The 20,598-nt window shown below is 42.5% G+C and overlaps 3 protein-coding genes and 1 pseudogene across 9 annotated transcripts in view; 3 read left to right on the top strand and 1 right to left on the bottom strand.

Moving 5' to 3' along the window:
• ubr4 (ubiquitin protein ligase E3 component n-recognin 4) overlaps positions 1–8,351 on the top strand; it is a 53,764-nt gene extending 45,413 nt beyond the window's left edge. For all 7 annotated transcript variants that reach the window (XM_056386056.1, XM_056386055.1, XM_056386053.1 and 4 more), the window contains 22 exons: positions 13–154; positions 381–462; positions 669–842; positions 1,182–1,303; positions 1,419–1,616; positions 1,782–1,862; positions 2,022–2,109; positions 2,351–2,478; positions 2,600–2,707; positions 3,007–3,123; positions 3,244–3,434; positions 3,631–3,804; positions 3,916–4,015; positions 4,229–4,447; positions 4,569–4,682; positions 4,805–4,947; positions 5,069–5,194; positions 5,285–5,479; positions 5,617–5,841; positions 6,174–6,264; positions 6,589–6,751; positions 6,936–8,351. In XM_056386056.1, the coding sequence (XP_056242031.1) occupies positions 13–154; positions 381–462; positions 669–842; positions 1,182–1,303; positions 1,419–1,616; positions 1,782–1,862; positions 2,022–2,109; positions 2,351–2,478; positions 2,600–2,707; positions 3,007–3,123; positions 3,244–3,434; positions 3,631–3,804; positions 3,916–4,015; positions 4,229–4,447; positions 4,569–4,682; positions 4,805–4,947; positions 5,069–5,194; positions 5,285–5,479; positions 5,617–5,841; positions 6,174–6,264; positions 6,589–6,751; positions 6,936–7,000 (3,046 nt within the window). In that variant the 3' untranslated portion in view covers positions 7,001–8,351. The remainder of the gene's footprint in view (positions 1–12; positions 155–380; positions 463–668; positions 843–1,181; positions 1,304–1,418; positions 1,617–1,781; positions 1,863–2,021; positions 2,110–2,350; positions 2,479–2,599; positions 2,708–3,006; positions 3,124–3,243; positions 3,435–3,630; positions 3,805–3,915; positions 4,016–4,228; positions 4,448–4,568; positions 4,683–4,804; positions 4,948–5,068; positions 5,195–5,284; positions 5,480–5,616; positions 5,842–6,173; positions 6,265–6,588; positions 6,752–6,935) is intronic.
• Positions 8,352–13,561: 5,210 nt separating this feature from the next.
• On the top strand, positions 13,562–15,103 carry LOC130174970 (transcription factor HES-5-like; annotated as a pseudogene).
• A 3,621-nt stretch (positions 15,104–18,724) lies between these two features.
• On the top strand, positions 18,725–19,945 carry her12 (hairy-related 12). Its single transcript, XM_056385386.1, has 2 exons — positions 18,725–18,829; positions 18,940–19,945. The coding sequence occupies exons 1-2, from the start codon at positions 18,761–18,763 to the stop codon at positions 19,339–19,341; spliced, it is 471 nt and encodes a 156-aa protein (XP_056241361.1). The 5' UTR covers positions 18,725–18,760; the 3' UTR covers positions 19,342–19,945.
• A 576-nt stretch (positions 19,946–20,521) lies between these two features.
• The window catches only part of LOC130175158 (transcription factor HES-5-like), a 699-nt gene continuing 622 nt past the window's right edge, over positions 20,522–20,598 (bottom strand). Inside the window, exon 2 of the mRNA XM_056385463.1 lies at positions 20,522–20,598. This exon is cut by the window's right edge and continues 407 nt beyond it. The gene's annotated coding sequence lies outside the window, so the exon portion shown is untranslated.

Here is a 20,598-nt window from a genome sequence, read left to right as displayed (position 1 = left end):
TGTGTCTGCCAGTTATCTTGATGAGCTGAGTGTGGCTGGAGAGTGTGCAGTGGAGTATCTGGGTCTGTACCAGAAGCTGATCAAGCCAACACACTGGAAGGTTTACCTGGCTGCTCGTGGAGTCTTGCCCTACATTGGTAACCTGATCACCAAGGTAATGCTCACAAGTACAGAATATCTGTATGTGCCACTAATTTCCTTAAATTAAAACCAACATGTTTTGATAGATGCAGGGAAGTTACATGAGAATTAGATCTTCCAGAAAACAACAGTGTGCTTTTTATATGTTTTATTGATTTAAAATGCCTGATATCTATACTGATAGCAAATATGTCAGAGATATTTTAGTATGACAACAAAACAATGTCCTTTTCCTTTAGGAAATAGCCAACCTGCTGGCTCTGGAGGAGGCTACACTGAGCACAGACTTGCAGCAAGGCTATGCCCTCAAGAGCTTGACTGGTATGTTAGTTTCTGTCTCACTGTTTATCTGACAAAGGACTGTTGGGTTAACGGGAGACTTTAAACACCATTATAGAGCAAATGATACTGAAGATTTTTTCTCACAAGTGGACTGCAGAGCAAACTTGAATATTAATAATATTAGACTGATTCATTTTTGAATTTCAGTTGATGAAGTGATTTGTGTGTGTTTGGTGCCACTGCAGGATTGCTCTCTTCTTTTGTGGAGGTGGAGTCTATTAAGCGGCATTTCAAAAGTAGGTTGGTCGGCACAGTGCTCAACGGTTATCTGTGTCTGAGGAAGCTGGTGGTGCAGCGCACCAAACTCATCGATGAGACTCAGGACATGCTGCTGGAGATGCTCGAGGACATGACGACAGGTCTTCACTAACTCACCTCAACACACATGAAATTTAACCATGTCACAAATTTTATTGTTTGTAGCAAATTGTTGTTTTCACACTTTTTAACATTAAAGAACACTTTTGGTCCAGTCACCATTACGAACAGATTTCATTTCTTTAAATCATTCAAGTCTTTCTTTTACTATTTCCATTACTCAGTATTAGTAATACATAAAGTATGAATTATAAAGCTGTTTCTGCTTTTTAGTGAAGGAATAACCCACAAAAAATTTTGTGAAATGAAGCAACTCAGCAGAAGTCCTTGTATATTTGTTTAAAACATCAAGTTGGAAAATCTTTTTGTTTTCGTCATAGGTACTGAGTCTGAAACCAAAGCCTTCATGGCAGTGTGCATAGAGACTGCAAAACGGTACAACCTGGATGATTACAGGACACCTGTGTTCATTTTTGAGAGACTGTGCAGCATCATCTATCCTGTGAGTTGCCTTTACACTGATGTATTACATTTAAAAAGTCCTACATGCTGAAATGCTCTAAATTCAGTGTGAATTTGTCTTCATCTAGAGCTTTTGTTTCGTCCTCTGCGTCTAGGAGGAGAACGAGGTGACAGAGTTCTTTGTGACCCTGGAAAAGGATCCTCAGCAGGAAGACTTCCTGCAGGGCCGCATGCCAGGAAACCCCTACAGCAGCAACGAGCCTGGCATCGGCCCTCTGATGAGGGACATCAAGAACAAAATCTGCCAGGACTGTGATCTGGTGGCGCTTCTTGAAGACGACAGTGGCATGGAGGTAAAGGGACTCTCTACTTTAGCCACTTTGTGTGTTGATGTTCATTTTTATTTTCCTCCCCTTTGTACAGTTTCTTATTTTATGCTCAACCTCTCCCTTTCTCATGTAATTCTAAAAGCTGACATTCAACGAGAAATTGATTTGATGCCACTTTGTTCCTCTTAGCTTCTGGTCAACAACAAAATCATCAGCTTGGATCTGTCAGTGGCTGAGGTCTACAAGAAGGTGTGGTGCCCGACAAATGAGGTGAGAGTCCTAGTGAGTTTGTCAGTAAATGCCTGATGCTTTGAAAAACATTTAGAATCATGTAATTAGATTGTCATCAAAAGATTACTTCTACTACTACTCCAAATGTATGTGTAAGTATGTGGAATAAGTCACAGAGCTTGCTGACTTTCTTTGAAGGGTGAGCCAATGAGAATCATCTATCGAATGAGAGGTCTGCTGGGAGATGCCACTGAGGAGTTCATAGAGTCACTGGACTCAACCACAGGTTTGATTTACTATTAATAACTGTATGTTCATAATTCTGACTCAAGCATAGTTTAACATGTGTTACAATCTGATTGTATTTGTCCTGAATATCTTATGTATTCATGTAATAATGTATTATGTAATAAAACATTTTCTTTGCCATCACATTTACCTGTAAACAGTACGTTCCTGGAAGAGATAAAAAGATGAATATGTAATATCTCATCTCTATTGAAAAGTAATGTCTTCTCTTTTTACAGATGAGGAGGAGGATGATGAGGAGGTGTACAAGATGGCAGGAGTCATGGCACAGTGTGGCGGGCTGGAGTGTATGCTCAACCGGCTGTCTGGAATCAAAGATTTCAAACAAGGAAGACATCTGCTCACTGTAAGCCAACTTTAAAAAAAAACAAAAACTTTTTTTTTTTTTTTTTACAATAGGCGGTGATGGTTATTCTCTGAACTTCTCAACTTTAGAGTTGACTGGTGCATCTCTGTCTCACTCACAGGTTTTACTGAAGTTGTTCAGTTACTGTGTGAAGGTGAAGATCAACAGGCAGCAGCTGGTCAAACCAGAAATGAACACACTCAACGTCATGCTGGGAACTCTGAACCTGGTGAGTCTTGCAGTGACGTGCTGCATTCACGTGGTCCTCAGATCGTCCCGAGTCATTCTTCCAACTTCCAACTTTTCATGTGCTTTAAGAAGGAATGGGGGAAGTCACATGAATGTTCCCAGTCAGAACCTCAGAAACTTTATCAGATTATTCCGACACCAGATGAATGCAGGGGCCGTGTAACATCGTGTTGTGTCGTCTGATTACTGGGGAGGAATTCAAATTGCAGTGCAGTCTCAACCATGCTGTTATAATGGAATTTATCGGTTATTTGATGTTTTAATTGTCTGTTACTCCAGGCTTTGGTGGCAGAGCAGGAGAGTAAAGACAGTGGTGGAGCCTCTATAGCCGAGCAAGTTCTGAGCATCATGGAGATCATTCTGGATGAAGCCAATGCAGAGATTTCAGAGGACAAGGTAAGAATGTAAAGCACATTCAACCCTCTGAGTAAAGACGTGATGTAGGAAGATTTGACAGCAAAACCTGAGATTCTTGTTATTGTTTGATTAAAATGGGAGCTGGTTTGTCTTTCGAAGGGTAACCTGCTGCTGACAGGAGACAAAGATCAGCTGATCATGTTGTTGGACCAGATCAACACCCCGTTTGTGCGCTCCAACCCCAGTGTGCTGCAGGGTCTGCTGCGCATCATCCCATACTTATCCTTTGGTGAACTGGAGAAGATGAGGATCTTGGTGGAACGCTTCAAACCATGTTGCAGCTTTGACAAGTGGGCATCACTTAGCTTTCACTTACACCTAATCACGTGTTCAAAGTTTTCAAAGTGGACAGTGTTTATGTCTTTAAATGTATAGAAACACTGTCTGCTATTATTACATTATCAAGCAAATCAGGCTGATCATTTTACAGCGCTGTGTTTGGGTATCGAAGTGTGTGAAACCTTACCACCTCCTCTGTTTTCGAAGGTATGACGAGGAGCACAGTGCAGATGACAAAGTGTTTTTGGATTGCTTCTGTAAAATTGCTGCTGGTATCAAAAATAACAGCAACGGCCATCAGCTGAAAGATCTTATTCTCCAAAAGGGAATCACACAGAGTGCGCTGGACTACATGAAGAAACATATCCCAAATGCCAAAAAGTAGGTGCCAAAGTAGTCAGTGAAAACTTTTGATACAATGAATATTTATACAAATATTTCTATGCTTCTTTGTTTCAACCATTGTCTTCATGTTCTGAATGCTCTCATTAGTCTGGATGCAGATGTCTGGAAGAAGTTCCTCTCCAGACCAGCTCTACCCTTTATTCTCAGATTGCTTCGTGGTTTGGCGACCCAGCACCCCCCCACACAGGTACTAAATACTAAAAACTCTGTCGGAGCTGCCTGATACCCAACAGTGGAAGATGGATAACTCAGGACAGTTTCCAGTACTTGGAGGAACAGTGCAACTATCAACCATTTAAAATATTTGGCCCAGCTGGCAAACTCGGCATCAACAATTCTTTTATATACAAATGACCCTCCCCACCCAACATGACTGGATGACTTCTTATCTTCTGTCCAGGTGCTGATAGGCACAGACTCAATAACCAACTTGCACAAGCTGGAGCAGGTATCCAGTGACGAAGGCATCGGCACTCTGGCAGAGAACCTTCTGGAGGCCCTGAGGGAGCACAGTGACGTCAACCTGAAGATTGAAGCAGCGCGCAGGGAGACCAGAGCTGAGAAGAAGCGAATGGCTATGGCCATGAGGCAGAAGGCCCTGGGAACACTGGGCATGACGGTATGCTCATCCTCTTCCTTTGTTTAAATACTCCTATTTGTGACTCTGCCTCTGTCGTGTTGTTTCATCCCGTCGTTAACACAGCCCAGGGTTCATTTTCACTCCTGCTTTTGCCTTTCAGACCAATGAGAAGGGTCAGGTGGTGACTAAGACCTCACTGCTGAAGCAAATGGAGGAGTTGATAGAGGAGCCGGGCTTGACCTGCTGTATCTGTAGAGAAGGTTACAAGTTCCAGGTACAACACACAGGATTACGAATGGATTACATCACAGACAACCCTCAGTACAGAGGATTTCTTCTTGTGTATTGAAGTGACTTGTGGTGTTTTGAATGAACATTTCCGTCTGTCTCTTACAGCCGACCAAAGTCCTGGGTATCTACACTTTCACAAAGCGTGTGGCCTTGGAGGACTTTGAAAACAAGCCTCGCAAGCAGCAGGGCTACAGCACTGTGTCGCACTTTAACATAGTCCACTATGACTGCCATCTGGCAGCTGTCAGGTAGCAACACACACCATTATGTACCTGCTGATGTTTAGAGCAATCAAGAAACTTCCTACTATAAAGTCACATTGAATTTAGTGTAATGTGAGCTCTGTGTTTTCCTTTACTCTGGGGGCAGGCTGGCCCGGGGGCGAGAGGAGTGGGAGAGTGCTGCTCTCCAGAACGCCAACACCAAGTGCAATGGGCTGCTTCCTGTGTGGGGACCACATGTCCCAGAATCAGCCTTTGCTACATGCTTAGCAAGGTAAAATCAAACATCAGCACCCACACAGTTGCAGAAATTTCACATCATAAGACAGTGAATGATCCCCCTCTGTATCTCCCTCTGGTGCAGACACAACACATATCTGCAGGAGTGCACAGGCCAGCGGGAGCCCACCTACCAACTAAACATCCACGACACCAAACTGCTGTTCCTCCGCTTCGCCACCGAACAGTCGTTCAGCGTGGACACGGGAGGAGGAGGCCGAGAGAGCAACATCCACCTCATCCCCTACATCATCCACACTGTGCTCTACGTCCTCAACACGTATGTACATCAGACATTCGATCAGTGCCAGTGCTCAGCTGCTGGGACAGTGATGAAGTGTAAAGAAGACACACGACATTCAGGTGGAACATACTTCCTGTCCGTGTCTCACTCTCCTGTTCAAACTGTCTCTGCAGTACAAGGGCTACGTCTCGGGAGGAGAAGAACCTGCAGAGTTTCCAGGAGCAGCCGTGTGAGAAATGGATGGAGAGCTCATATGAGGTTGAAGGACCGCACTATTTCACCATCTTGGCCATGCACATCATGCCGCCTGAACGCTGGAGGAGTTCACGTATATACTTCCTACGAAGACTCCTGGTCACCGCACATGCCCGCAAGGTCTCGGGCGTTTGCACCAACAAGTAAGACTTTACTTTTCTGTCCTTCTGTTTTACAAGTGTTACAGTTAAAAATGCAACTTTGTCTAACATTAAATCCCTTCAATGGGGCAACATGAAATTATGATTTTGTTGGGTGGGGTTTAAGGAAGGCCAAATACGATAAGTGTTTGACCACTTATTCTGAATGAACACACCTTATATCTACACGGAAGAGTTTCTAATCTACCAATCTTTACTCAAAGTAGATCTGAACTTACTAAATTGTGCTAAAACTGTATATTTTACAGATTCATATCATATTTAAAAATATAGCTAATCTCATAAACCATCCTTCTCCTCTGTTTTATTTTCAGACTTACAGACAAAGCACCAAAGGAATATGCAGTGTATCGCTCTCCTCTTCTCTTCTGGGGCCTGGTGGATCTGGTCTATGACATGTTCAGGGTAAATGTGTTGCACATCAAAACTACCGTGCACCAATGATATTCTGCTGTGTGTGTTAAGTTATACAGACATGTTTAATCTGACTGTAGTGAGTTTGAAAATGAGTCAAGATGCACAACAAAAAGAAACTGTTTTTTGGACTTTTAAATGATGATTCAAAAAAAAAAAGAAATTTAGAATTTTGAGGCAACAAAAAAAAAAAACCTGTGAATGTAATCAAAGGTTTGAGGCCTCCACAGTCACATTGTGTTGTTTCTTGGATCTTACTACATGATGTAATACTGAGACTAAAACCTTTCTTTGTTCCGCTGTTTGGCCGTACAGAAAGTACCCACCAGCAACACTGAGGGGGGCTGGTCCTTCTCGCTGGCAGAATATGTCCGTCACAACGACATGCCCATCTATGAGGCCTCAGAGCGCGTGCTCAGGGCCTTCCAGGATGAGCTCATGCCTGCCGAGTCCTTGTCAGAGTTCTTTGATGTTGTAGGTTAGTATACATATACACCTGATTCACTTTGACTGCCCAGTCATCCCTTTTCGAAGATTCAACTCGAAATCTGAATTCATCTTGGAAAATGACCCGTCACTGTTGCAGCTCTTGTTTTTCCTTTGTGACTGGTCAACACTGAACTTCACATTCTTGTTTTGACTTAATGTTGTTTCTTTTCCAGGTCTTCTCTCTGAAATCGCAGACCCAGACCTCTTCCTGCAGGATTTGTTGAACTCTTTGCCGTGAAAGCCAACCTCAGTCCACACCTCTCCAACACACAACAGCCCTGCAAATAACATGGGGACACCTATCAACTGAAGGAAATGTCTTTTTACACATTGATACACATGCAGAGTACATACACAAAGTATACACCATGCTTCCTGCTCACCTCCCTCCCCCATATGACGTAACAACTTTAAACAGAATCAATGTGTAGTCTAAAAAAGATCATCCACATTTGGCAACATCTCTGTAACGTTTAACACAAAAAGACAACGCTGTTAAAGGGTGGGGGGGGGCACACTCAAACAGAATTTCACGTGTTGCCCCCCTGATTCATTTCGCTTCAGTGTATAGTTTCTGGCCAAGCTTGAGACAAGACATCTGGGACTCATTGTGCTTCAGGACAGCTACCACCAACAGATCTGAAGATTCACATCACAGTTTACCACAGAATGATGGGCTGAGAGTATTTGGTTTTCATATTTAAAAAAAGAAAAAAAAAGTCCGATTGATGGGAATAACTCATGTAAATTCTGTTATAAGGTGGACGTTTTTGCTTTTCAACCCCCCCCCCCCATTCTAATCCTGGGGTGCAATGTTAAAGTAACTAAAAAGGTTTTGGGATTTGACCCACCACGTATTACGAATGGCATTTGATTTTATCTTGTTTTCATTTCTTGTTTGTTTGGTTTCAGTTTGTTTTTGGTCAGGGCTTTTAAAATGGCAGAAGGTGTCAGTGTCGCATGGTTGCCAGGTAACCTGTCCTTTCTTCTGGGCTTTTGCTGTTTGGTCTTCATGTAGGTTGTAACTGGAATTTGAGTGATGGACAGAAAAGGGTTTTTTGATTTAGTGTGTATGTGTAAGTTTCTTTTATCAACCTCTGAAGCAAAATGAGGAAAAAAACAAATAAAAGTTTGTTTTATTTTTTTTCCATAAAGCTATGCCTTGTTGACAAAGTGAACTTTGGACTTATAACTTGGAAATATCAGACCTGTCTAAATTAATAATAAAACAGACCGACATTATATCCTTAAACACTTCTTTTCTTTGACTAATTGTTTTGTGTGTTCAGTTTATTCATTTCTCAGGCCTCTCTGTGCTCGTTAGTTTTGGTTTTATCACTGGCTACATTCTTGTGTCAGTTCCCACAACAGACTTCTGGAAAGCAAAGTGCAGCTGAGTTTTATCTTCAGTGACACTTCAACGTAGTGAAAAAGGTGTCCTTGTACTCAAGAGTTGAATGCATGGTGTGGAGTTCACCCGGTTTATTGTTAATTCACCTATTCCCGCTGCTACAATGTTCAACTGTTGCTGAATGTCTGCTTTCTGAATTTAGCTTATGATTAATAAAGCCGTAATAATTCCAAATCTGCTCCAGGGTGACCTCCTCTGTTCCTGCTGCTGTCTCCACTCAAACTGTGGATCACCTTCTGTGTCCATTAAAGCAGCTTATTTGTTTTCTAATGGGCTATTGAAGGTGAATAGAATAGAAACATATTAAAAACACAATGTAGTTTTTACATTCACACCAGATCAGATTACTGAAGTCATGTTTCTTTAGTCCTGAAGGACTTTAAAACGGCTCATATCTATTTTAGAAGAGTACAGGGGCAAAGTCCAGTGTAAACAATCAGACGTTACATTCTGAGGCTTGTACTACGAAGCAGGATTTGAGGTTATCCAGGTAACATCAGGTTTAACTCTGGGTTTTCAGTCCTACGGCTCACGGTAAATCACCATGGTAACTGATGCTGAACTCCTAACCTGCTCTGGCGCAGATTAATTTAGAGGATCAGGTTAAAACCGGTCAACAGCCAAACTACTGACCAATCAGATACCTGGAAAAACTGAGTCATCATTCCTACAGGATCCTGAAGGGGACAAAAGAGTTTACAATAAAGTGATCAATAATAAAGATCAGTAGATAGTAGTAGGAAATATAAAAAACCAGTGGAACAGTTTTCCTGTTTGAATCTTTCCATGTGTCCACTGTGGTTTTAAAACAAAGCTTCTAAAAAAAATGCACTGAAACTTTATCACACTTAATAAATTGCCTATATAATTACTATTATAGCTTCATTTTAATTGAACAAATATTCTTTAATCCGACAGGATTCCTGACACCGATGAAGCTTTTACTCTCCTCTTCTTCACTGCTCAGAATAACACGAGCACTCCGTGACCAAATAAATAGAAATAAAAACTAAACTTCTGATGATAAGAACAATGATCCACACTTTGTTAATTATTTCCATCATTATAAATGAACATTTCAGTCAGACTGACTCATCAGACATCAGCTACTTCTCTCCTCTTTTCTTTCTCTCCTCTCTGCAGCAGAAACAGTCTGACATTAACTTTAACCTTTATCTGCTTCACATGTTCATCATCAGACTGAAGAGCGAAAATACTCAAACATGATAATTCATGCACTTATTTACAATACATCTTAAATTTGACTTTGATAGAAATTATATTTAGACATGGAAATAATCATTTTTATTCCAGTCACGTGATCATGCTATCAGCGTGTCTTTCATATCATATAAAGAACTTCATTCATGTCTTTGATGATGTTGTTTATAATCAACAACTCCGCCTCTTTCACGTGAACTCGTAGTACAGGTTATCAGGACGGTCAATGTTAGGTTCAGTTAACCCAGATAACTAAAAGTTATCCTGGATATGTTGATCTTGCTTCGTAGTACAGGCCTCTGAAGGTCGACTGAACCCGGCTGACGGCAACCTCCCTACTTTCCTGTTTCAACCTTCAAATCTGCTTATTTTAAAGCACAGGTTCTTTTTTTTTTTTTTAAAGTCTGTCTTAAAACAGCACATGACCATACAAACATTTAAATATTACAGCAACCGATAATTATTTCAGTGTAGATATAGGGATGTGAGCATTCTTTCAGTTGTGAAACTCATATTTAGTCTGTGGTGGTGTTTTGCTTAAACCTGTTGGGATCATGAGTCCTGGGGGGAAAGGCTGTTACTGTGTGGATCATGTCTGGAGGTATTGCTGTGTAAAGGCCACGAGAGGGCGACATTCATTAACACACTCAGATGTGTAGTGGTAAATGAATAAAATACAAAACCTGATAGAAACAATCCAACTGACCACATTAAAGTTTGCATTGTAAAGTGACTGGTCAAAACATTTAGAAAACACCAATAACAGTTTAATTTCAACTTGCATGTGAAAGCACATATTGCACGTCACTCATGGCTTTCAGCTAGATATTTTATACTTAACAATTAAAATTAACAAAAGTTACAATGTCATAAACATTTACAAAATAAAGTATGCATTGGCATAAACATTTCCCCTTCATACAAAGGAATACGCTTTAAGTTAAAACCCTCGTCATTCTGTGACCAGTGACAAGGAGCCGGCTGCTAAGTTTAAGGCATAAAATGCACATTTTAAGGCCCAACTGGGGACCAATAAAATCACAGTGTTTATGGTCATAGTTGATCAGTATAAAACTCCAATCTTTTCTACCTTTTTACACTCAAGTGAAAACACCACAATAAAAACATACAAACAAAACGCTTTACTTTTCTGGATCTGAAAAATGTTATTCATGTGGAACTTCTTCTGGACATGGTGCAGATATGCTCAAGGCTTCAGAGCTTGTAGATATTGTAGCCGTTGTATTGTGTGTCAGGTTATCTTCACTCGTGTGTCCCCTCTCTTTACCGGCAGCACAGCGGGGCCACGTCCTCTGCCGGGGAGGCGAACAGCCTCATGGCCTCTCTGGAGGATTTGGTGTAGCCACTATGGAAAATCAAGGCCTTCTTCACTGTGAAGAAGGAGACAGTCTTGTCCCACACATCAGAGCTGGACACTACAGTGTTGAGTTGGCTCTCCATTGCTGAGCGGAGCCTCACTGCTCTGTCTGTGCATTTCCTCTCCAAAATCATCATTTTACACAAGCTGAGGAGAAAGGAAAACATTAGAGTACTGTTGGATAGAGAGCGCTTCAGCTTTAGACGTGAGCAAATACAGTCCTAACTGTCAGTTCGTACTGATGAGTGTAATTTGTGAGTCTGATAACCTAATAAAACCAAAACCTTCCTGACCCTCCAATGAGAAAATATTTGAAGGAAGAGAAATAAAAAGAAAAATCCTCCTCTACAGATGAGTTTTGTCCTTACGTTTTGCGCTGATCCCTCATGATGAATGTCAGATGTCGTCCAGTCAGTCCAGACCTGTGTGAGGCGTTCAGGGTTATGATTTTACCCACCAAGACGTCCATCCCTTATATACTTATACCAACTTTCCCATCGATTCAATGTGATGCTGGTTCTCACAGTGGTTGGCCAATCACAAAGCAGAGTTATGACAATAGGATGTGAATGAATTAGTTGAATTCATGGGGTACAATGGCCCCAATCCAAACAAACAGCTGGGAGGGGCCCTTCGCAGGCCCCTTGTTGCTCAGCTGATGCGCCACAACAAGGGAGATATCCTGATTGTTGTGTGGACTGGGATGATGTGTGGTGGGAACATGGGGAAAAACATCTGCATGAGGACGACCTACACGGAGGAGAAGGTCGTTCACTTACAAGAAGTCTCTGTAACTATGACAACATGGTGGACAGAGATGTGAAGCTGAATGGCGTGTGGCCTGAGTTTCCAATTTTTTACTCTAAAAATGTGCAGTATTACTACTAATACTTTACATTTAGAAGTGCCTATAAGACAAGACTTACTCACAGCTGCCAATACTTTATACTTTATCATGTTGTTATGACTTGTATCTGTGTCTGTATTGAATATTCTTTCTGTTGCAAAAATCTTATGAACAATATTCACTTTTTCTCAACTGTTTGTCTCACACAGCATCGCACTCTTTCCTTCACAAGAAAACTTCATCAACTATCCTCAATATTCTCAAATCCTCAAACCCACCGACACACACACACACACACACACACACACACACACACACACACATACACTATTCTTCTTATTTAACTTTCTGTCTCTATTTCAGCCTTCCCAATTCTCACGGTGAGCGTCTCCCATGCTTGATTGGCTGACAATAGCATACGATCAGTCCAGATGGTGTGCCTGGAAGCTCTGTTGACAGCCCTGTCTTCCTGGGTGTGTGTGTGTGCTGGGAGAGGGGGGTGGTCACTCAATCTTTGTTCGATGGGGCACACTTCCTTTGTGCAGCCAGCCTCAGTGTCATTAACACTGAAGTGTGGGAAGCCCGGGACCACAGCAGCTCCCACGTTCCACACAGGCAGGAAGGGAGCGTGTGACTGAGACGTGGCCAGCAGCAGGCATATCAGCCAGTGTGTGTGTGTGTGTGTGTGTGTGTGTGTGTGTGTGTGTGTGTGTGTGTGTGTGTGTGTGTGTGTGTGTGTGTGTGTGTGTGTGTGTGCGTGTGTGGGAGGGATGGAACGTGAGTAAGAGTGTGGCAGTCTTTGAGTATGTGGGGGTTTTCCTGATGTGTGAACATGTGCTTGGAGTGTGGAGACTGTTGGGATGTTTACAGTTGAATCAGTTCAAATCACGTTCATGTTCAATTAAAGTTTCAAAACAAACTGAATCCTTTTCAAAGCAAAATATCCACTTCTATGTATTTTCTATTTGTCAAATGGAGTATGGTTTGAGCTAATGTACAATAAACACACACACACACACACACACACACACACACACACACACACACACACACACACACACACACACACACACACACACACACACACACATGTCAGCTGACCAGGTTCCTCTGAAGTGTGTAGGTGTGATTTGATCAGATTTGATTGACAGCAGTGTCATCATTCCGCATCCAACATCTTTAAAGGAAGGTTAGATTTGATAAATATCTGGGTCTGACTTTCATCATTTCTATGAGTAATAAGATCTGGGGACCCAACCAGATGACTACAAGTCCAACAGGACCAGGAACATGAGCTGTCAGATCATCAGATCGTTGGTAAACTAGCAACAGTTTAGTCAGATTATCAGATATAACTTCATTTAGACATACGTTTGAAACAGTGTCAGTGATAACGGTGAAGCTGGACATCATTAAACACTTTGAGGAATGTGTGCCAGTTTGGATGATTATGACCTGACATCACCATACAGTCCAAACAGAAATATGTTATGTGAAAGAACCAATATTGTTTTCATTTTGACACTGAGTAAGAGAACAGGTCGTCATGGCCTTTGATTGACAGACTGTTCTGGCGAGTGAGTCTGCAGCTCGGCTTCTGCTCGGCTCCATGAGGGAAGTCTGCCGTGTCAAACCGGTGGAAGCTGCTGCGTGTAGATCTTTTCTAATGGCTGCCCCTCTCTAACACCCACGTGTGCCTGGTGGCGGAGGCACTTTGTGCTCAATTACGTGGCGGTGGAGATGACATGAGACAGCGGCGTGCTTCCCCCTGGGGTCACCACTTTCCCATATCAACACAAGCGCTGGGTCAGTCTCCCAGCTACACCACCCCTCCTTCATTCCCACCCCCTCCACCCCGGGCCCATTCTCTTGTAGTCTATTCCTCCACCTGCTCCCCGGAGACACACTCATTGTCCCCACGGCTATAAACACTTCATTGAGCATGTGGCAGCCCTGCGTTCCTCAAAGCCCTTCCCAGCGCTCTCATTGGTCCCCGGACTGTGAGAAACTCCAACAAGCCCAAGACCCACACATTCATATGGAGATTTGTGTGTATAAATACAGGGCAGAGGCAGAGGAGCAGCAGCTCAGATTCAACTGGCTCTTCAAACTGAGCAGACTCGCTCTGACTCTACAACTATGGCTCCCACTGTTTTTGGACAAGCAAACTGCTCTAAGGAACACCTGACTCCTGCTCACAAGGTAAACACCTGTTCTATAAAGCCACTGTACTTCCTTGTCCAAATGTTTTCAAATAACATGAAAAAGTTTCCAGTTTTCAAATGGTCTAAATGTTTTCTCCTCTTCTTCTTCAGCTGAGAAAGCCGATGGTGGAGAAACTGCGCAGAGACCGCATCAACACCAGCATTGAGCAGCTGAAGTCCCTGCTGGGTCCAGAGTTCCTCAGACAGCAGCCTGATTCCAAGCAAGAGAAGGCGGACATCTTGGAGATGGCTGTGTCCTATCTGAGAAGCTGGCAGCAGCAGAAGAAGCAGCAGCAGCAGCAGATCAGCATGACCTCCGGCCTGACGACAGCCAGTGACGGCTACTCCCGCTGCGTGCAGGAGGCCGTCAGCTTCCTGTCCCACTGCCAGGTCCAGACTCAGGCCCACAGGCGGCTGCTCAGCCACTTCCAGGGCCTGCAGGTGTCCAGCAGGACCAGCCACAGTCCCTGCAGCCTCTCTCCTCCTGGCTCTCCTCTCCATCAGGTCAGCTCCAGCAAAGGTGTGAGCCAGGCCAGCTGTGGTCTGTGGAGGCCCTGGTAGGATGGAGGCAGCGTCACCTCCACGCAGAGACAGAACCACGTCTGTGAATGTCATGGACAGAGAGTTGAGGACTCACTGAAGTCTGTTTCCTTTTGCTTTGGCAGGAGATTAACCATTGTTGAGTGTTTTACTAGTGAGGTGAAATGTCCCAGTATTCTTTTGGAAGGACTGATGATTCAGGTTTTACTGAATATTTACACCATGTGTATAATTAGAGGGCTCACTCTGTGATTGTGTTCATTGTTCATGTGGAAAAGCAGATCACATCTCATCTTGTTCCATGACCCATGTTGGGTGGAAACTATTCAAGTGTCTGAGACACTGTTTGACTTTGATACTGAGTATCACTGACTGATCCGTCTCATCACCTCAGTGCTGATGAATCAATATCCCTTCAATGGATCCAATGGATCCACTTCTATTGTAAATCTTGTTTTGATTCTACTTTATTATGACTATGTGTAACCATTATGTGGCCTGTGTGTGAAGGAGTGTTACTGCTGAACCTGTTCACTGTTCAGCTGTGATCTTTATAATAGATGTTTTTTCATCTTCAAATGAAATTGAAAATGAATATTACCTTTCATAAAGGCTTTTTATGTTGACATCAATCTTTACTGAAAGAATCTGTTGAACTGCTTCCTTGAGAAGTTTGTCTTTGAACATTTCAAACAATAAATGGAAAACTTCACATGAAGTTTTACAAACATAAACAACAACAGTGTTTCCACTTTATTCAGAAAGTGCATAGATCTTACATAAAACTGTGGTGTGTGTGTGTGTGTGTGTGTGTGTGTGTGTGTGTGTGTGTGTGTGTGTGTGTGTGTGTGTGTCAGCAGCTTCACTGAATGAATAATTCATGTAAGAAGTGAGCAGCAGGTGGGGTTTGTATTTTGATTAAAGTTTAGAAGTAGCTCCATCGAGGACTACAAATCCACAAATCCTGTCACACCACAGCATTCAACCAACAGCAGCTTCACTCTTGTGTCTTGCTCAAGGGAACAGTGGCATCATTCAGGCATCTGCTGCTCCAGTAATAAGTCAGTGTGATCATATTTGTGAGAAAACAGTGTAAATAGTTGTAGACTGGAGCATTTAAAGAGCAACACCACATATATTCACAAGATAGAACAAAAATGAGTTTATTCTGTCACCAAAGTGCAGACAACATAACGATATCTAATGCTTCGGTCTAGTGCAGCTGAATAGCAGATGATGTGTTTACTGCCAGTAATGGATGTAAATCTGTGTTTGCACATGGACTCGTTTAGTTGCAAAGTTTCTGTCATTTTCAATATCCTGATATTATTTCAACAAATGAGTTGAAAACATGTGCATGTTCAAAAATAGAATTGACATTATTCGGGGGGGTCATTATTCATATAATCTCCCCCAATCTTTCCCCAAAATTTCTCTCTCGATCCAGAGTTTCCCACAGGGATCGTTAACGCTTCATCTGATCTCACCGTCCTGCTGCACAGGTGTTTCAAAACATGGAGTGTGGGGTGTGGAGACACCCCTGCTCCACTTATGTCACATGTCCCACTTGCGTTGTGGTGGTTGTGGCATGCTGTCTAGAGCTTGAATTATGTCTCAAGTGCCACAAAAGTCTTTCACAACTATCTGTGTGCAGAGGTTGTGGAGAATGTGGCAGGCCTGGGACTTTCTCAGGGTCTGGTTGGCTGGGCCAGATGGTCTGGCTGAAGCTGCCTCCCCTCCCCCTTCAACAGGAGATCAAACACCGTAGCTAATGTGATGTGTAACAAGACACACTTCTATTGTTCCCGTCTTGGGACCAGTGAATAGGCACAGAGTGTGGGAAACGGGAGATACCACACTCACAGAGAGATGGCTGATGGGAAGCCGCTCTGTGCAGCGGCAGTTCTGAGTGATGGCCGAGACTTTATGGCAGGAATTCAGAGCTGCTGGTGGGAGGGAAACTTGTCTTCACACACACTTGTAGACAAAGACCCCCAGCAGCCGTGTGGTGCACACTAACTTTCAGAGGAGGCACAAATTCACACAACATGTCGACAATGGAAAGGACAGATAATGAAGCCAAACATGAACGTGACTTGACAGATTGGCAGTTCATGTGTTTTTCAAATGCTGCAGTGAAACAGAATAGATGTTCACACACATTCCTAAACATGCAAATGTAGAGCAAGAAAAAAAGAGATGCTCAATATAGTATGTGACCTGGTTTAAATGGATATGATGCCTAACAGCCAAAATATCAACAGGTTGCAAACCTGCCCATGTACATTTACTCAAGCGCCTGTGTTGACCTGTGTGATCATACAGATCCGGGTCTGTCTTAAATGTTTTCATTTTGCAAGACTTTATACTTTTATTATTTTTTAAATCTATTAGACTTTAGTTCACTTTTATTCACAGTCTGTTGAATCACGTCTTAAATCATCCAGAGCACTTTGATTAACCTTTATCTATTTATCAGAGGTTTGTGGTTTCGGATTTAGATTTCACATTCAATATTAAATCAGATGATAAAATGTTGTCAGGAAAAACAACTCTCTGTAACTCTGCCTTATTTCGATGATAAAATGCATTGTATTTAATGTATTTGAGTGAATTATGTCAACATGTAGAGAAACATGTCCCTTTAACTACGTATGAAAATAATGAAAAACTGACAAATTGTCATAATTACCATTTCCATTCATTACCTCTGACTTTCACTTGTCATGCATTAACCTGCCAGGTACCAGATTTGTCTATTAATAATTCAACACTTTTATAAGTGTACATTTTTTACTGCCAATACTTGTTCACCTTGACTTTGTCTGAGTGGAAATGTTAACAGCTCCTCTGTAGTGGAACAGTATTTTGTTGAGTTCATTAAAACTTTTAGAACTTATTTGAACATTGTGGCTGAACCCTTAAATGAAAGAAGTCAGAGCAGACCAGAGGCAGTCAGACGGCTCCGTGCCAAGCAGTGAAGCCACTTGACTTGATTTTTCCCAGATGGTCCAGGACACAGAGTTTCTGTTTGTCCTGCAACAAAAGATCAATTAACATTCCCAGTGGAGCATTGAGCAGCAACGTGGCTTTTGTAGGTCATTTACACTGATGTTGGGGACTGGTGGGAAACTAGGGAGACAGGACTACTCACACTGCGCCTACAAGGCCGACTTCACATCTGGGGCCGGCCAGCAATGGAGGCCCTCAGAGGCACACTGCCAACCCTCTTATAATGCTATTAACTTGACACTAATTTGACACAGTTCACTTACAGCAGGGCCTGTAGACTCTTAGAGGATGAATGAATGCCTGCCCACAATTTCTCAGCAGAACTCAGTTACTGATGTGGGACTAAAAACAACAATAATCCAACAGCAAGAGCCAAAATAACACAGTGCTTTTCAAGATCAGAGATAAACTTAAATAGTGTATAAGAACTGTCAGTGAGCCTGTGGTCAGGCAGGGCTTCAATGATTATCATGACTTTCTTTCTTCGTCATTATCAGCTGAATTTCCTTTTAAAACACCAACAGACATATTTGGCAGCATTCTTTCTCTCTGAATGAAAGCAGGTAAAAATGCACCGTCGTTCTTCTTTGAGCCTAATGAGCAGGAATAGACTGAATCAAAACTCTGAACCGCACGCGGGCTTTGACTGGCGCCACTGAGAACATGCGCAACTTTCACACCTGACATGACGTGAGTGAGCGACAGCCTTTGATGAGCCTCTGCTCACTGATTGGTTTGTTCACACGTCACTCCTGATGGAAACCCTGACATTAAGGAGCCTGAAGTGAACAGGTGTTACATGGACTGGTTCTACCTGCTCTGTCCTTTCTCCCTCTCCCTCATGTGAAAAATCATGGAGTCTCCTGTTCTACTGAGAACAACACTTCCATGAGCTCTGCTCCTGTTTATGCACCAACATGCTGTTACAGCGAGGCTCAGCAGTCTTTGAAAAGAAAATGAAAGCCCTCACTTTATATTGTTTTACTGCAGTGAAGCATTTGGTCCTTAATTGCACGCACCTCCCTTTGAAGATATTCACTTCAATGTGCATCACTTCTCCTTATTCTACAATGTACAATGTAAAAATTCAAACTCGGATCCTCAGCACATGATTCATTTTTCAATAACTACTTGATAAAGTGTTAATTACCTGTTGCTTATCTTGGGAAACATGCCAGCACAGATACATGCCCTATGAGTTATTGACATGTCTTCTATTGTTGTGCTGGGAGTCCCACTGGTCTGAGTGTGGGAACCCCAGCCCTGCCTGAGCCACATGGCTTTGTTATGCTAATGTCCCTGTATAAAATGAGGAGCAGCTCCTCCAGAGACATCAGAGCTCACACTGCCATCCAGAAGAAGCTGCTTACTTCACCTGCACAAACATGGCTCCCTGCTCCACCAACTACTCCTCTGTTCACCACCTCAGGATCTCTGAGAAAGACAGCATCAAAGTGAGTAGTAGAAGGGGTTTGAATGTTGCATCAGCTTGTACAGTACAAATGTCTGACTGTGTCTCACTGTGTTGAATCATGAACTTACCTGGCTGTCTCCTCTTCTCCAGTTGAGAAAACCTATTGTGGAGAAAATGCGCAGAGATCGCATCAACAGCTGCATCGAGCAGCTCAAGATCATCCTGGAGAAGGAGTTCCACAAGCAGGAGCCCAACTCCAAGCTGGAGAAAGCCGACATCCTGGAGATGACCGTGAGCTTCCTGAGGCAGCAGCTACAGCCAGGCCTCGACTACAGCCAAGGCTACTCTCACTGCTGGAGAGACTCTGTGCACTTCCTCTCTGCTGGCTCCAGCACAGAAGCCTCTGTCTCTCCTCTGCAAGGCCTCCAGCAGCAGGAGCAGCAGCTCCATCAGGCCCAGAGAGCCAGCAGTTCCTCCCCAGCCTGCTCCACCCTCAGGCCCACCACGCTGCTGGACAGCAGCAGCAGAGGCCCCGTGTGGAGGCCTTGGTAGAGACTCTGTCACACAGACACTGACACCTGAGGGAATCTACTCTCTCCCTCACTATGTAGGAAATATGTTTCCAGCCTGCTCGCTCCTGGTGGGTTTCCTTATTGTCTCATCACATTGATGGACAAGTAGTAAAAGCGAAGGATCTCACTTATTTGAAGATTGTCCTGCTTTGACTTTGATTCTGATATTTGCTTTTTCCTTGTGTTTAAAGCTGGAGGTTGATTTCGAGTAATGATGGTTTTGTCAAATCTAGTGAAATGATTGTTTACTCCAGTGGAGTTTATCTTTGGACTGCTTGATGTAACAGTATATATGTGTATATGTATATGCCATACTGGGTTTTACTGACAGCTGCTGTTGAGAATATTTCTCTTCTGTTTTGAATTAACTATGCCAAGTTTTATGGATGAGAATGATGATGTATGTTTGTGCAAGTGTGTGCAAGTGGATGTACATGTGAACATCTTGTAATGTTGTATTGGGATGTTGATATGGCTGATGTGCTATTACATTTTGGCTCTTAAAACTTATTTCTGACATTTGTATGACAATTAACAATAAAAAGATACAATCATTAAAAAAAGCAAATTCAAGATTTTAAAAATGTTTTTTTTTATTAATCCAGAGCTTTTAATTAACATACACACACACACACACACACACACACACACACACACACACACACACACACACACACACACACACACACACATAGCATACATCCTGTATTCACAAGTAATAGAATTACAAAAAATATAAAGAAAAGTACAAATATATTTCATTGAAAGTTATATTACTGTGAATTCTATTTCCAATACAACAGCATTTTCTTACAGTATAACGCATTGCAATAAAATAGAAAGCATATACACAGATGATCAACACTGTTTGGTGTTTTGTCAAATACTTTTTCATTTATTAAATGTAAATAAGTCAGGGCAGATATGTTCAGTAAACCTTTTAACTTTTAACTTCACACAGTGAAAATGTTTTCAGTTACATAAAGGAACCAAGCATTTATAAGCTCACAGTAAGGATACTGTGATATCATTTCACTGGAAGCAGTGTTGTGTGTGGTGAACCATCTCCAGTGTGAACTTGTGATTAAGATGATAGATACCTATTACATATCTTCTCATCAATATGATGAAGCACTAAAAACACTCAGTATTACCAGGAGCGAGCAGGCTGGAAACATATTTCCTACATAGTGAGGGAGAGAGTAGATTCCCTCAGGTGTCAGTGTCTGTGTGACAG

The sequence above is a fragment of the Seriola aureovittata genome, chromosome 9 (genome assembly GCF_021018895.1).
Source record: "Seriola aureovittata isolate HTS-2021-v1 ecotype China chromosome 9, ASM2101889v1, whole genome shotgun sequence".
Taxonomy (NCBI): domain Eukaryota; kingdom Metazoa; phylum Chordata; class Actinopteri; order Carangiformes; family Carangidae; genus Seriola; species Seriola aureovittata.
The sequence above is the reverse complement of the archived record's forward strand: the minus strand, read 5'-3'. Positions and strand labels throughout refer to the sequence as shown.

What these genes read in the sequence shown, in the direction of transcription:
- her12 (XM_056385386.1), top strand. Translation starts at nt 18,761, where the DNA reads ATGGCTCCCTGCTCCACCAACTACTCCTCTGTTCACCACCTCAGGATC. An exon ending in CTGAGAAAGACAGCATCAAA is followed by an intron (nt 18,830 to 18,939) that starts GTGAGTAGTAGA and finishes CCTCTTCTCCAG; the next exon opens with TTGAGAAAACCTATTGTGGA.